This window comes from Vicugna pacos, chromosome 12, assembly GCF_048564905.1.
Source record: "Vicugna pacos chromosome 12, VicPac4, whole genome shotgun sequence".
Lineage (NCBI taxonomy): Eukaryota > Metazoa > Chordata > Mammalia > Artiodactyla > Camelidae > Vicugna > Vicugna pacos.
The window spans coordinates 2,168,500-2,186,258 of NC_132998.1; the positions used below are offsets into that span (position 1 = coordinate 2,168,500).

At 35.4% G+C, this 17,759-nt stretch overlaps 1 protein-coding gene across 2 annotated transcripts in view; it reads right to left on the reverse strand.

Moving 5' to 3' along the window:
• Positions 1–4,606: 4,606 nt before the first annotated feature.
• Positions 4,607–17,759, reverse strand: part of MON2 (MON2 homolog, regulator of endosome-to-Golgi trafficking) — a 100,207-nt gene continuing 87,054 nt past the window's right edge. For both annotated transcript variants that reach the window (XM_006218072.4, XM_006218071.3), the window contains 2 exons: positions 16,715–16,797; positions 4,607–8,103 (listed from right to left, as the gene is read on the reverse strand). In XM_006218072.4, coding sequence (XP_006218134.1) covers positions 7,940–8,103; positions 16,715–16,797 — 247 coding nt within the window. In that variant the 3' untranslated portion in view covers positions 4,607–7,939. The remainder of the gene's footprint in view (positions 8,104–16,714; positions 16,798–17,759) is intronic.

Here is a 17,759-nt window from a genome sequence, read left to right on the forward strand (position 1 = left end):
GGAGGAAGGCCCATTGATTGCTATGAGCCTCACCTGCTTTTAGGTTAGGCCGGTTACTTTGCCTCCCATTTCGCGATTCTTCTGGAAAGTTAAATCATTTGACGAAAAAGTAAGCAGGTGTTGTCAGTTAAGATACAGAACGTCCTGTTAAATTCGAACATCAGATAAACAAGTTTTTAGTATATGTATGTCCCCTGTAGTAAAAAAAAAAACCAACAACTTTATCTGAAGTCCAGACTTAACTGGTGTCCTATATTTTTATAATCCAAACCGTATAACAAAGGGAATGGAGGAATTAAAAGAGTGTGTTCATACTTGGGACTGGCTGAGAGGATACCTTGATGGTTTAATTAAGGCTAGAGGGTTACTCCAAACCACGCACAAGGGACATACATGTGTAATTACTTTTTGGAAAAATAAATTTTTGGTTTTTTTCCCCCAGTTTAAACCAGCAAAATCTAATTTTGTATAACAGCTCTCAGGCAAAGAATCTCATTGCAAATTAAAGATTACATAACAGTGTCTTTGTTTCTATTCTGTATGGTATTGGTGATGGGGGACAATTTCTTGAACAAGTTTTCAAATTAAAAAGCATCTTGCCATGTTTCAAAATAAAATTTGTAATATGCAAATTCAGAAAATAAAATACATTTGGGTATTCCCACTCACTGACAGATCTCAATGTCATGCTTATCGTAGGCATTTTAAAGCAACTGCTGAAGGTACTTTGCCTGCAATAGCCAATCTGAACTATTTCCAGTTGACAGTATCTATTTCTGTGTGTATACAGGACACACCTGAAATTAAATTCCTTACTTGATAAAGTATAAAAATGACTGTGTATCACAATGGTGCTTACCACAAACTCTGTAGAAACTTCACTAACAGTTTCACTATGATTCATACCACCTTTCCCTGTCAGCAGTGGCTGGGCTGCCGTGGCTATCATCCCCCACTGCTCCTTCACTGCGCAGTGGACCACATCTTCCTGCACCATAGCAAATGTCATCTGTCATAATGGTACAGATTTTCAAATGGTCATCAAACAGTTGTGTGGTCTACAGTATACAGATACATGAGAGCAATACAATTTCCAAATAAAAGTGGTCATTACACTGCTTTAATTGTATCAGATTCCTTTCCACAATTAACCTGGTTTTTTTTTTTGACAGTGTTGACATCAATCTACTCATCCTTCAGACACAATGTGCTGTTATCAAATCTTTGTCTCCACCGATAATATCCAGAATCTAAGCATCCTTTCCAAATGTGGAGCACCCTTAGTTTACCAATCCTTCATCGTGACCTCACAGCAGAAACACTGCAACAGTCTGCTATCTTAGCTTTCCCTATATTCTTTCACTCCATCCTGCTTATAACTGCAAGTTTATCTTCCTTAGTTTCATAATTTACTCCTAAAAATAATCACTCCAAACTCCTGCCACCTCAAATCTAAACTACTCTGCTTGGCTTTCAAGGAATTTCATGAATGGGCCTCAATCCCTTACCATCAACCTTGTTTCATACAACACACAGAACTGTACTCTATCAGTTTCTTCATATCTTAGAGATACAACTTGCTCACCTTATTTGTCATTATCTGAAACACCCTCCAATATACTTTGGACCCAGCCAAAAGCTACGTAACCATCAAGGCCCATTTTAAGTTCAATCTCTACCATTAAGATATTTCATTTCCTTATTAATCTTTAGTATTAATAATACTAAATTAATTTAGTATTATTTTATGTATATGGTTTCCTCAACAAGCTATAGGCACCTGAGAGCCCCCAATGACTTCTACTGCATACAGCAAAGACACAGTTATAAATATATACATAGTAGAATCTTAATACACTGTGGTTGTTCAGTAAAAAGCAAAAAATGGATCACTCTGTGAGAAGGTATGAGTTTTCTGCCCATTTCTTGTATAATGTGTACCAAAAATTTGGTTTGTGTTTGTTTTTTTAACTATAACATCCACCAGTTACCATGTGCCAGGGACAGTTGTTTACAACACTCCTTTTTAAATCCTAATAAACAACTCTATGAGCTAAACACTACTATGTTACAGATGAGGAAACCAAAAGAGGTTAATTAACCCAAAATCACACATCTAGTAAATTAACACTGCTGGAATTTGCATAGAGGACGTCTAACCCCAAACTCTGGGCTCTTAACCACTAAGCTATTGGCTATAATATAACAATCCTTTATAAAAAACTACAAATCAGTTAAGATGTTTTAAACTCTCCTGGACCAATAATAAAAACCCAGTGCAGCTCTGGAGATCATAGTCATTGGGCAAATCTTTTTTTCACAATATCTGAAGTTCTCTGTTACATTCAAGTGTGTTTGTCCCAATGCCTATTCACAGAAATAGTAATTGTCTAAAAAGCATTTTCAGTTTATTTCAGTAAACCATGTATTTTAATGGAGTGTGGATCTGTTTTGTAAAATGTGAATCTAACATGCTGTGGAAAAAAACTGCTTTTGAAATGAGATGTTTATTCACAGACTTTAGATGTGTAACTCTAGGTAAGTCACTTCACCCTCTAAAACTTGACTTCCTCCTCTGTAAAATAAGTATACTACTACCTTCCTTGCAGGAACTGCTGCAAGAATTAAAAGGAATAATACAGGCAAAGCCCTGACTGACACATACTAGGTTCTCCAGAAATGACGATTAAAATTAGAAATTAGAAAAATTATTGTAACTACACCTGACTTCTGTAAGTACTATGGAGGAATCTTTCAGTATCATACATTTATTACACAGGTTTTAAAAAAAGAAATTTTAAAATAAACTTTTTCTCTGAGAGGTGGAGGGATAGTCCGGCATTGCTATACGTAGGCAGTTTCAAAATTAATCTCACCAAATTAAAAGTAAATAGGAATGCTCATGAAACAAAAAATAATCCAAAGAGTCGAATCTGCATGAGGATTATGCTTTTTACTTGACCTAAAATTTTCACACATAGTTCTCAATCTTCTTTCTAAACTACTAGGAGATATTTCATAATGTCCTTCTGATTGTATTTTTTTTCATTTTTTATATTAATAGTTCACCAAAGAGACATCTCAAAAACACATCTCCATTACTGTATTTTATAAAGGTTTTTCCAAATTGATACAAATATTTGAATCACTTATGAAGTCTTTAAACAGAGTCAGTGATGTAGGATGTCACTAAAGTGTTGAACCTAGTGGGAATGAGGAAGCAAACAATGTACATTAAAGAAAAAATGAGTAGTTTTATCAGATCTGAAAATAAATTCTCAAAGTGGTTATGATTTTAAGTTATACTGAGAAAACTAGTACTGCTGGAACATAATTAAAAATCTAGAATCATGCTGAGTGCTAACTGTAAAGCAAATTAAGGACCTATGTAATCACAGCTGTAACTATGCAGTTTTTGTGAAAAATCTATCCTAGGCCACTAAGAAAACTTGGCTTTGAGGCCAAGAGACTTCCATGATTATAATACATAACTGATACATCTCAACAACATAAAAATTGCAAGGAGAAAGTGTAACAACAGCAGTATTACTTTCAAGAACTGTGTCGGGAGCTAAAAAAGAATCTCACAAAATTAGATAAATATATCCAGTCTGACATAAACACCATATGGTAACTGCCTTAAGAGACAGAAGTTGTATGTTATGTGTTAAAATTATGACACAGAGGTAGTAAAAGCTGGAAAGCAAATGCAATTTTCACAGTTGGGTCTGAAGCCTAATATTTTATTTTTCTAGATAAAAAGAATAAGATTGCAGTATTATAGCTTTAGAATTTTTCTCCCATCTAGCAAAACTTCACAGAAAGAAGCAGTTGTTCATATATTGCAATAGTTTCCCAAATAATGGCATGGTTTAGCAAATCTTCCCTGGTTGCACTATTTATTGAATGTTAGTTTAAAATAAAATTTAATATAACCACATTTGCAGCAACTGAAAATGGTCTCAAAATTCAAGGGCACAATAAATTTTTTTCTTACCTGAGGGGCTAGAATCAATCCCACAGTGTAAGAATGTTTCAACTGACCTCTGTATCACTCTAAGCTCCAAGCACACAGATACCAAATACACCCAAGAAAGACTGGAGATGAGTATTATTAACATTCTAGGTCTTCTATCAAAGAATACTGCTTTCAAGAGAAAAACAGAAACAGCTGAAATACATGGGCAATATGCTGTCTCGAGTCCTCCTTGAAAGTAGGCACTGTGCAAATATTATAAATCAACAAATAATATTTATATAACATAAATATAAAACAGTTCAAAGTATCTGCCTCCAAAAACAAATAAAAAGCCCTCCCCCAAACGACAAAAAAACACAACTTTCGTAAGCGGATTTTAAAGACCCCCTTTTGATAAAAGTGGTGTAATCTCTCTATCCACATAAAAGACATGATTGTTCCAAGTTTAGCTGCTGAATTCATCATATTTATAGCAATCTCATTTTGTGAGCATCCTGGCTGCTGAATCCTGTGGATTCAGAAAGAAAGCAGGAGCAATAGCCACAGATTACTTTAACTTGTTCAGCCACTGAAATGGCAGGGGGACTTCACCTCCGCAAAAAAAGCAGCAGTGGCCAAAGTGGAAGGTATTTTCAGAGTCTCATTTAATAGAAAGGCAGCTGGTAGTGGTCCTACCACTAATAGCTCTGTTTCTTTTGAAGAGATCCAGGTGAAATTAGAGGAAAAGAAGAGGCAGAGGATGAAAGGAGAAAACGAAAAATTAGGGGAAAGTAAACGAAAGGAGATAAGGTGGATATAGAACTTAAAGAAGAAAGAAAGAGAAGATGAAAATGATGCAGGAGGAAAAGGGAGAAAATCATAGAGTCAAAAGTCTCAGCTTAGGAATAGCAATAAATTTATCAAACAACGTAAATAGTTACCCTAAGAATGTCATTATGAAATCAACTCAAAATTCCAACTCTGTATTGTTTTCTCTGAAGAACAAATAACTCATTGATTATCATCTCTGTTTCAGGATAAGAAAACAGGCTGTGAAAAGTTAACGTGCGTGAAGTTGAATAGGAGGCAGAGCCTCAGCTCTTCACTGCCTCACAACTAGGCACGATTATTAAAAAAAGTTAAAAGCGGTTCTAAGCCAGACTTTTATGCATCTTCTTTTTCTTTTGGCACCTAGCAGACTCCTAATACATAAATGTTACAAATATATATAGTAAAACTAACAAAATATTAACACTAACTATAAAGAAACTAAATAAGAAACTACAAAATGACCTTTTCTTTTCCTTTTTGGCAGTGGTAGCATTACAGGGAACTAAAAAAGTAAGTTATTCACGTTGAAAATTAGTTTGGTTTCTTTATACTGGAAAAAACAGCTAGAAAAGGACTTGAACCCAATTGTTGGCATATGCCTGTTGTCTAGCCAGCTTTGTAAGATAGGCACTGTCAGTGACAAAAAGTGATTATGCAAGACTGAAAACTCACTGTATTTATAATACGAATCTCAAAGGACATTATTACTACTGTTTCAGTCCTAGTCATAGTCTCAATTGTGCTATAAAATGATCTCAGCTTTGGGAGCTTCTTTTTTGAATTTCCTAGCATCTAGTAATCTCACACAGCCCGGTTCTTCTAGTCCCTGAAGAAGGCAATTCATACCAAGACAAGTGCAATGTAGTAACCTCCCCAGGGGTCAGGATATTTTAGAAAATGCAGCCTTGATTCAAAGGAATGAATTGCTAGCAGTGATTCCTAGGGGTGGCAGGAGATATCCTGGGAGGAAAAATCAGTCAAATTACACCACCTAGGGGGCGGCCCACTTTGCTCATCACTAAGACGGGCACTGATTACCATATATGATATTTACACATTCACCACATTTGTGGGGTTTTCTTTTTTTTTTCTGTAGGGCATGGTTCTAGTATTGAAAACTAATACAACAGCTAGAACTACTCACATTATAGCTACATACCCAAGACTCACATTTAACTTTCACTGGAGCATAATTATTCTGATTGCAATTGATCTGCTATTTCTTAAGAATGGACATATTTTTACTTCATGTAAATTCATGGCAATATTTTTAAGGTGTCACTGAATTGGAATACTACCCTTCTTATTCTATTTGAATACTTTATCAGTGATATGCAGACGTTTCTAATCCCCAATTTAACATATCCAAATACAGAAAATAAACTAAATATACGGCTTGAATTTTTTTTTTTACAACTTTCTTAAAGGAAAATTTTGAAGAGAGTCTAGGAAATGTCATATTTTACCTTAATTTTAGGTGAAATTATAAAATAGAAATTCATTAATTCATGTAAATAAAAATAATATCCCCTCAAAAAAAAGACCTGATCACATGTCTACAGATAACAGTGCAAATTAAATATACAATTACAACAGCCTCAAAATTGTATCTAATTCATTACTTAATTCTAATATCTTCTCGTAGTTTTATAATTATTCTGGAGAGGCTGAAATTAATAAATTCTATTAAAATCAAAGGCCTTCCAGCATACTAAAATAATACTAAGACTACTATGATTTCTTATGAATAATCATTGTTTTAAACATCTTTGAGTCTTCATATAAATAATTATGAAAACTTAACTCAGGATAAAATTATGACAATACCATAATCCATTAAATAAAAAGTACAGTGAGCTAGGTCAGTCAGCTTTTTTAGAAACAATTAAGTTAATGTACTCAAGAGCACTTTTCTTCTTCACTAAGATAGGAAGGTGAAACAAAATTGGCATTTCACTCCATGACAAAGTTTACCGCACTTTTAAATGCTTCACTGTCTCAAAAAATACACTTCTCGTTGTTGTGGACTATTACACGCATTTTAAATTCGTGGGTTAGAGCACAGTTATTTTCTTCTTGAGAGGACATACAAAATGAAGCACTGAAATGGACAAAACCTCACGGCAAAATCTTGGGAAACGTGAAATCATCTTGCCTGGGTCATAATTCAAAGACAGTGAAATGTTGTTAGTGGGAAAAAAAAGATCAGTAGAAATATAAAGTATGAAAAGTCTTTAAAATTCAGACAGCAAATATAAAAAGAGACAGACTTATGTGAAATCTGAGAAAGATAATTAAAGAAATGAGGTATGACGGAGTCATAGTGCTACAATATATCCCAACATATTAAGTTAATAATCTATACTTGAAAGTTGCAAAGTCAGCAAATCATCAACTATTTGCTGCTATGTTCACATGACCTTTCTGGTTAGATGTTTAACAGTCACTAGTAAATACACTTAAAATAAGCATTCAGCTAACTGCATGATCATATGGTGAGCATATCTGCCACTTAAGGCAAATTATAAGTAAAAATGTAAGCAAACAATTTTGCATTAATAATAAATACAGCTTCAAGCATTTAACATCAATATTTTAAAAATTTAAATAATAAATGCAGCTATTTTATACAGAACTGTACCATTTATTATACACACAAGTATATCAGTTCCCTTTGTTTACAAAGGCTGGTTATAGACAATATGGAATGTTACAGTACCGTCTTGCATAAAAGTTTAGTACAATTTTGTACTAGAAAAGGGGCGCAAAAACACCAGCCTAATAAATCTGAGTAAATGAAATATCTTTTCTTTCTTTTTAAAAAGTACATCATTAACACATACACCACAAACTGTACATAAGCTCACTTTTAAATCACCAAATGAAGAAACAGTAGCAGGTATGCTGCAGTATTAACCACCTCTTCCATCAGTTTAATTTATTAAAGGCTTGCACTGCTACTCATTCAGGAGCCTTTGTTGACATGTAAGCTTGTAATGTGAACTACTTAACTCAGGTAAGTACAATTTAAAGGAGGCCAACAACAGCTGCCAAGAATTATTTGTGGTAAGAAATGTCCTTCTCACAGAAAACTCACTGAGGAGCAAACATTCTTCAGCTGTCTTTCTTGTTTGAGTTTATTGTAGCTGGTCAAGATTCTCCATTTTGAACTTTGGATGCTGGTGGTTGCATGAAATCCTTAAAAGGAACCAGTGCTTCTTTAAGGGCAGAACAGACTTCTGAAGATGAGCAGGTGATGCATTCCACTAACGTTGGGTATAAGGCAATTACTTGAGCCCAGGTATTTCCATCAACTGTAATGCAAAAAGTATAAAACCTCAAAAAAGAGTGGATTGGAATAGAAGATTATAACATAAACACAACGCAAAGAAATACGATGCAAAGAAAAAACTCCCGAACAGGGAGATTGCACCTGACACTCCCTCCCTCACCAGCACCCATCAGCTCCACTCCCCGTTCTTCTTCCCACCTCCATTCCTTAACCTTTTCTTTTTTTAAACTTTGGGTGACTTCCTGCAGTACTTAATAAGGCATGAGGGAAAAATACACGACCAGTGTGCAGAGTTGTCCATACCAACAAATTTCATAAAGTACATTTTACATGATGCTTCCGTTTGTGAAGGCCTTGGATGCTAACAAAACAGCTTAGAATAATTCAAACCATTGTCACTTTCAGTATAATAGCTAGAGAATAAACTGTACTTTTCAAGAACAATTAGAAAGCAATTCCATTTTTATGCAGCTGTATGCTAAATATATATGTATCTTAAATGATTTTCCTAGTAATGTCCTTAATGTTGATTTTAACTTCAAATGACCACAAATAGACCCACTACACTCTTACACTGTTTGCTAATCTTTAATGTACATGACTAGATTTAAGCTGTAGTGGGAAGGGACATTTCTGCTTCTTCACCACTGTTATGAACAACTAGTACAGTTAAACACTATTTGGTGAATGGACAAATGTTACACCCCAGTTACTTTGTAATTGCCTTATACTCTGAGATCACATGTTACATTTCTATTTTCCTATAAGTACTGTGCATATTATTGAGCACAATGCACAACAAAACCTGATGACAGATTTTTCTTAGTATATGTATATGACACTAGGCAGAACAAATCTCAAATCTGGGTAGGAGCGTAGTATAAAAGAAAGAATACTATGCATAAGGAGCTTTGATTCTTTTCTTCACTCCAATTTATTGAGTGTCAATTAAGTGTCTAAATACCTTTCTGAAATAAGGTAATGCTGTGTGTCCCTGATCAACTCATATAATTTCTTGTATGTCAACTTATACTACAGAATAAAGGAATGAGGTTCTCAAACTATTGTTCTTCGAGTTACTTCTTTGAAAAACACCATCGTCAAGTAAGCTTGACAAATGTATGTATCATCTTCCCTTTTGGGGATTCATAACTCACATGAATTTATTAAAGGCTCAAAGTAAAAGAACAGATCTAACTTTATCCAAGCCAAGGTTTCCAAAATTAATTTCATTATGGAATTTTTTTCCCATTCAATATCTACTGACATCCCTCATCATTAATATTCATTGCTTAGTACATATCTTGGGAAATGCTAAAATGTTCATTTAATCTCTTCTCCACCTAAACAGGGACTTCCTTGGAGTGGAGGTGGGAAGAACAAAGGGGGAGTGAGGCTGATGGATACTGGTGATGGAGAGAATGTCAGGTGAGAGATGTTCTGCTTTTATCTGTTTTGTATGTTGGAAATCCATTTCAGATTTCAACTGTAAAGAGAATTTTGCTGCTTAACAACAATAACAACAAAAAACAGTAAAAATCAATGGTCCAGGTAGTTTTAAACAGTCTGCTCTAGCTGTTGTCTGTAAAACTTTCCACTAATCTTTTAACAAAAGATTACACAGAGAGGACTCTGAGAAATGACCACGTAGTAAGTGCCAGGAATCTGTCTACCCACCTAGACAACAATTGAACTGGAAGAATCTGATGTAACTATTTTGGAACTCTGGAGTCTACCGAACCTTTGCAACTCCCAGAGGAAGACTTGGATAGAATACTGCGATTAATTTTTGTCAATCTAAGCCCTTAGCACGGTAGCAGCTACCCATCCCCCACCCCGAGCCGTGTGGTAGGCAGCTGTGTGTGTTCCTGGAGCAGCTTACATGCAGCTTGGGGGAAGTCAGGGTCAGGAAAAAGGACCCTAACTTCCAAACATCAGGGATCTGTGCTCTAAATGTTACTTCTGATCACAGAGGCACAAAAAGGCTTCAACAACAAAAACCAAATAATTCAAAAATGGGCAAAGGACTTGAATACGTATTTCTCCAAAGAAGATATACAAATGGCTGATAAAGCACATGAAAAGATGCTCAACATTACTAATCATTAGGAAAATGCAAATCAAAACTATAATGAGATACTGCCTCATGCTTAATAGAATGGCTACTATAAAAAAAAACAACAGTAATCAACAGGTGTTGATGAGGATGTGGATAAAACAGCAAGAATGCTTGTTCACTGTTGGTGGTAATGTAAAATGGTACAGCCACTGTGGGAAACGGTATGGTGGTTCCTCAAAAAATAAAAAATAGATTTTTACCATATGATCCAGCAATTCCACTTCTAGGTATATACCTCAAAGAATTCAAATCAGAGTCTCAAAGAGATATATGTACATTCAAGTTCACAGCAGCATTATCTACAACAGCTAACACATGGAAGCAACCCAGGTGTCCACCAACAGATGAATGGATGTATATAGATATATACACACACAATGGAATATTATTCAGCCTTGAAAAAGACAAAGGCACACATAAGACAGCTAAACAACATGAGCTAAGTGCAATAAGCCAGTCACAAAAAAAGGGCAAATACTGTATGCTTCAACTTATATGGGGTACTTAAAGCAGTCACAATTCATAGAGATAGGAAGTAGAATGGTGGTTACCAACAACTAGGAGAAGTGGGGAATGGGGAGTTACTGCTCCATGAGTATAAAGTTTCAGTTACAAGATAAAAAGAGTTATGGACATGGATGGTGATGATGGTTGCCAACATTGTGAATGTATGTAATACCACTGAAAAAATAGTTATGAATGTAAGTTTGTTGTATTTATTTCTTACTGTAATAAAAGAATTGGAAAAAAAAAGATTGCATAGATTGAAAGCTATCTAGGTTGGCCTAGATATAGAGTCAACTGATCAAACTTATTTTTGGTATATTACAGGAAAATACAAAAATACATTATTTAAGATAACACCTTAACCCAGGGGAAGCTACTCAAATTTCTTAAATTAAAATATGTCTTAAAACTAACCATAGATACTGACAGGCATATGCAGAATAGATAAACAAGATTATACTGTATAGCACAGGGAAATATATACAAGATCTTGTGGTAGCTCACAGCGGAAAAAAAAGCGACAATGAATATATGTATGTTCATGTATAACTGAAAAATTGTGCTCTACACAGGAATTTGACACAACATTGTAAAATGACTATAACTCAATTAAAAAATTAAAAAAAAAACTAACCATAGATCTTAATGGGCGTTTTGGACTTAACTATCAGTAACAATGAAAAAGCTGTATGCATTGATATGGAAGAATTTCCATGATGCTCGTGATGTGGAAAAAAATAAAGAGTGTTCAGAACAGTAGCTATAATATGAGGCTATTATGCATATTCATTCATGTTAAAAACTGGGAGCGTATTGGGGTACAGTTGACTTTTGAACAACCACAGGTCTGAATCATGCAGATACACTTTTACACGGACTTTTTTCAACAGTAAATACTACAGTGCTACACAGTTCCTTATTGGCTGAATCTAAGGATGCAGAACCCCAGATATAAAAGAACCATGTATGTTATACATGGATTTCTGACTGCTTGGAAGGTTGGCACTCCTAATCCCTGCCAACTGTATACATTTTGTATTTACATGATAAACTTATGGAAGGATCCACAAACTAATAAAAATGTTTGCCTGTGATAAGGTAAGAGCCAATCAGGTACTGAATAGGGAAAAGACCAGCTTAAAACTTTTCCCTGTGTATCTTTCTATATTTCTGAATTTTTAAACCATGTGTATGTTTACGACCTATTCAAATTTTTAACTAAAGAGCAACTAAAATGATAAATACAAAATTCCTCTAAACTAAATAAGTCCAACAAATGCCTCCTCTCCCACTAGAAAACCTAAAACAAATAACAAACATTCTAAACAAATGTCGCGTGTACACTGGTTCCAAACCTTGCAGTCATCCCCTTGAATGAACTCTGGACTGGCTATGAGCAGTCCAACATATTTCTGCCAGGAAGGCCTGGCTTTCTCTAAGTTATCTTCGTTTTTTCTGTTTCTTTATGAGGCTTATCATACCGTTTTAATATGTTATTATATCATCATTTATGGTTACATCTAATTTAAATCTTCATTTCATGTGCCCAGAGGCATAATTCAAACTCTCTTAAACAATTTTTAACACTAATTTCGTTAGATCATCTATCATTACTACACTGCCCTATCCATGGCCCATTGACTCTGTAAAAAAAAAGGTTGCTGAGTTTTCCCTCTCTTTTCTTCCTTTATACAAATTCTGGTTTTTTTGACAGCTGTTAAAGGATCATAAAAAATAATGCAAGTACTATACATTGAAATATATTTTCTGTATTTAAGATGTCTATGGCAATAACATGAAAAAATAGAGACTTTCCTGCTTATTTCTTAAGTACTATCTATTTCTAAGAATCAGTTCTATCCTTTTATCTATTAAAGATTTTACTGGTCTCCAAGGAATCAATTCATGGTTTCCCTCTCTGAAAAAAATCAACCAGAACATTTTATTAAGATAACTAAAATTTGAACTTCATGGGATACATTAAGGACGCTGCTCCAGGATTTTTCTTAGAAATTCTACCCCCTCCCTTGGGTTGAATATATATACAAGTCTACTGCCTCTTAATATTTAGTACCATATTCACCCTTTCTAGGCCAAAGTAACAATCGGTGAATTTTGAAAAGAGAAAATCATGTATTTAATTATATAACAAGTAACAAGAACAAATATCCTGTGACTCATTTATTTTTTCCTGGTTATTAAAGGTAATACTGCTTAAAGCACCAGTCTGCCAAGGTGCTTGTGCCAGAATGTAAATAAACACACTTCTTTCTATAACAAAGTCTTGTTGTATGAAAAAAGAAAAAAAGAATCAGCTGAACCAGTGTGCTTAGCCACAACTGACTTAGACTCTGTTGCCAGCTCTTTATCTTTTCCTGGACCAGTAACAAACTCTTAAGACCTGTGGCTGGTCCAAAAAAACCACACTTTGGGTAGCAATGTTGTATAGGATTCAAAATAGAATAACACATGATCCAAAAAGCCTCTCGAGAATTTTACTCTTTAAGGGGAGTGAGTCATATACATGCATAGCTGTAACTGAAGGAGAGTGCTTTAAGACAAAGGCACACAAAAGAGAGCTACAAGTTCACTGAAAAAAGAAATAACTCACCTTTAAGGAATGAAAACAAGGCTTAAAAGTGGTGTGGTATCTGAACAGGGTGGATTTAGGCAGGAGAATGAAATGAGCAAAGGATTGGGACTGCTTGGGTAAACTGTGAATTTCAGTTTGGTGGGAGAGTAGGGTATATGAAGTTTAGTGGGGAAAAAAGCATGAAGAGAGCAGAGTCAGAAAACAGTACTGTATGTATTTAGGAGCCAATGGCAAAGGAAAAGATTATTTTGTTTTGCTTTACAAGGATGGAAAAATGAATGACCAAAGTTACACGTTTGGAAAAGTCATTTCTGGCATTAGCGTAAAGAAGAGATTGTATAAACGAGTAACACAAAGGGGAAACAAATGAGAAAAGACAGTAAAAACGATTCCAGGTTATTTATACAGCTTGTATCTATACAATAAATCAGTACAAATGCAGAAAAGAGGCCTTCCACAATCCAAAAAAGTCAGTCATGTTTTACATTAAAAATAGATAAGTTACAAATGGTCTATGCAATACCCTGAATTCAGACCAATTTAGTTTAGAAAAAAAAAAAAGTCAGCCAGAGAGTGAAGTCAGCGTCAGCGTGGTGTGAGAGGCTCCCTTTGTCTCTTCCCTTCTTCAATCTACCACCAGTAAAACAACCATAACTCAACAAAAGTGTCTCTGCCCAATACACCGGGGCTCCAGAGAATTCCACACATCTGTACATGTGTACATAAGGGTGGGTGGACTGAAACACACAGAGGAGGCAGATCTGGGGTAACACTGCAGGTGGTGCCTGAAATCCTGGATCTCCAGCCCCAGCAGCTGAACCCACAGCCCCAGAAAACCTAACAGCAGTGGGGGAGGTGACGCACATTACTCAGGCTTCTCAGCCACAGCTGTGGCCAAGGCTACGGGGAACCAGGCCACACCAGGGCTTGGGACGTCATCCCTCTAGTCATGGAGGCACACATGACACTGGCTCATCTGCCCACAGCAGCAGCATCCATGAAACTAACTCCGGATGTGGCAGAAGGACCCAGGACCCCAGCTCCACAGATCATCCATCCCCTTGCCCCACTGCAGTGGACCCAGAAGCATGGACCCAGGAGATCCTGGACGTGGTGGAGACCCTGCTATCCCAGTGCCCTAAGCAGTGATGCCAGTGACAGCAGCAACACTGGCAGCAGCAAGGTACCAGCAACCCCATAAGCATAAGCAGTGACAACAAGGACACCGGGCAACACTCCTACAAGAGACAGTAGAGGGTGGAAAGTGTCAGTTCTCAAAAATAACCACAGGCAGCTCAGGTAAGACAAACCAAAAACTTGTGCTACAGTGCCACCTACTGAAAAACTAAAGAAAGGCCTCTAATTACTAACCTGTTAAATAGAATCAAATCAAAAAGAAGCTTTACTAAAGAAAAAAGGTGTTTGTTACCTCAAATATATCGGCAGAGGAACATCTCATCAAGCACCATGAAAAATGACAGTAATACGGTACCACAAAAGAAAATGACCTTTCTCCAGAAGCCTAACTTTACTGTAATCTAACTGATAGAATTCAAAATAGCTGTCACAAAGAGATTCAACAAGCTACAAGAAAACCCAGAAAAGCAGTTCGATGAGCTCAGGAATAAAATTAACGAACAAAGAAATATGTTACCAAAGAGGCTGAAACTCTAAAAAAGAACCAAACAGAAATTCTGGAGCTGAAGAACTCAATAAACAAGATGAAGAATGCATAAGAACATACTGGAAACAGAGCAGACCACATGCAAGACAGAATTAGCTAGCTCAAAGGTAAAAACTGAGAAATTATACAGGTAGAAGAGGACAGAAAACAAAGACATAAGAAAAAGTGAAGAAATTTTACAAGAACTAACCCAAGAAGAGAGAAGAGAAGGGAATAGAGAGTTTATTTAAAGAAATAATACCTGAGAACTTCTTAAACCTGGGGAAGGAACTGGATATTCAAGTCCATGAAGCTAAGAGAACACGTCAATGCAAACAGACCTTCTCCCAAGACACATTATATTAAAACTAAAAAAATCAATGACAAAGAAGGAATTTTAAAGGCATCTAGCGAAAAAAGTGGTAACCTACCATTAGGTAGACTATCAGCAGATTTCTCAGCAGAAATTCTACAGGCCAACAGAGAATGGAATGACATACTCAAAATATTGAAAGATTAAAAACTATCACCCAGGAATACTCTATCCAGCAAAGTTCTCCTTCAGAAATGGAGGAGAAACAGTCCTTCCCAGACAAACCAGCTAAGGCAGTTCATCAACCCCAGACTGCCTTACAAGAAATGTTGAAAGGAGCCCTTCTACTTAAAATGAAAAGGTCAAAGTACACAAAACACTGAATAAGATGATAAATACAGACAGAATCTTTCAAATACTTCATTACAAAATAAAGGTTAAAGGGGGAAAAGCAGTAAAAATAACTTTAGCTATTTCAATTTGGTAACAAATTCATCAAAGGATGAATGGATAAAGAAGATATGGTATGTGTATATATATTATATACACACATATATACACACACATACATATATATACATACACATATATACATACACACACACACACACACAAAGAAATATTACTCAACCACAAGAAAGAAGAAAATCCTGCCATCTGAGATAATGGAGTGGATCCAAGGGCATTCATTATGCTAAGAGAAATGTCACACAGAGAAAGACAAATATCGCCTTTATGTGGACTCTAAAAAAGCTGAACTCATAGAAACAGAAAGTAGAATGGTGGTTGCCAAGGTCTGGGAGGGATGGGGAAATGAGCAGTTGGTCAAAGGGTACAAACTTCTAGTTATAAGATGAAGAAGTTCTGGGCATCTAATATACAGCATGGTGATTACAGTTAATAATACTGTATTATATACTTGAAAATTGCTAAGAGTAAATTTTAAATGTTCTCACCACACAAAAAAAAATGATAATTATGTGATGTAAATGAGGTGTGAATGAGGCAGTCTGGGGTTGATGAACTGCCTTAGCTGGTTTGTCTGGGAAAGACTGTTTCTCCTCCATTTCTGAAGGAGAACTTTGCTGGATAGAGTATTCCTGGGTGAAAATCACCATGGTAAACATATTGCAATATAAAAGTGTATCAAATCCACAAGTTGTGTATTTTCAACTTAATGCTCCATGTCAACTATATCTCAAAGCTGGTGGGGAAAAAAGTCAAATTTGTTTGAAATAAGGAAAATATTACAAAGTAATTTTACTTAATTGACATACTAATGGACCTGATGCTTTGCTATCATAAGGTCTGAGGGAAAAAGCCTTATAGCTGTTATGTTCCTAAAATTCAGTTAACTTAATAATAACAATACAAAAATACATTGCAAATAGAACAAAAATGTTATGAGTTTAGAATAACTGAGTTTCTAAGCACTTACCATTTTCAGGCTGAGTTTTCTTAAGTGAATCAATGAGAGTACTGACTGCTTTTAAAACAAATATGATTTCTGTTACTTGTTGTCTGAAAAAAAAAGATGGGAAATTATTTCCATCAAGATTTTAAAATATGTATTTTTTTTTACTAAGTTACACAAATAGACATACTTTAGAAAATACTGAACACAAGACAATGCAAAGTTGATATAGTTTTAAATTCTTATAAAAGAAAATCATTTCATTAACACCTACTTCAGTGTGCAAATAAGATTTATAGTTAATACATCACATTAACAAGAGAAAGGACAAAAACCACATGATCATCTCAATAGATGCAGAAAAAGCATTCGCTAAAATTCAACACCCACTTATGATAAAAACTCTCACCAAAGTGGATATAGAGCGGATATATCTCAACATAATAAACACTCTATATGACAAACCTACAGCCCGCATAGTACTCAACGGTGAAAAACTCAAAAGCTTCCCACTAAAATCTGGGACAAGACAAGGCTGCCCACTATCACCACTCCTATTCAACACAGTCTTGGAAGTCCTAGCCACAGCAATCAGGCAAGAGAGAGAAATTAAAGGGATCCAAATTGGAAAAGAAGAGGTTAAAGTGTCACTATATGCATATGAGATGATACTATATATAGAAAACCCTGAAAGTTCCACACAAAAACTACTAAAACTAATCAAAGAATTCATCAAGGTAGCAGGTTACAAGATTAACGTTCAAAAATCAGTTGCATTTCTTTACACTAACAATGAATCAACAGAAAAAGAAAGTAAAGAAACAATCCCCTTTAAAATAGCACCCAAACTAATAAAATTACCTAGGAACAAATCTAACCAAGGAGGTGAAAGACTTATATGTGGAAAACTATAAACCACTGGTGAAGGAAACTAAAGAAGACTTGAAAAAATGGAAAGATCTCCCATGCTCCTGGATTGGAAGAATCAATATTAAAATGGTCACACTGCCCAAGGCAATCCCTATCAAATCACCCAGGACATATTTCACAGAACTAGAACAAATAATAA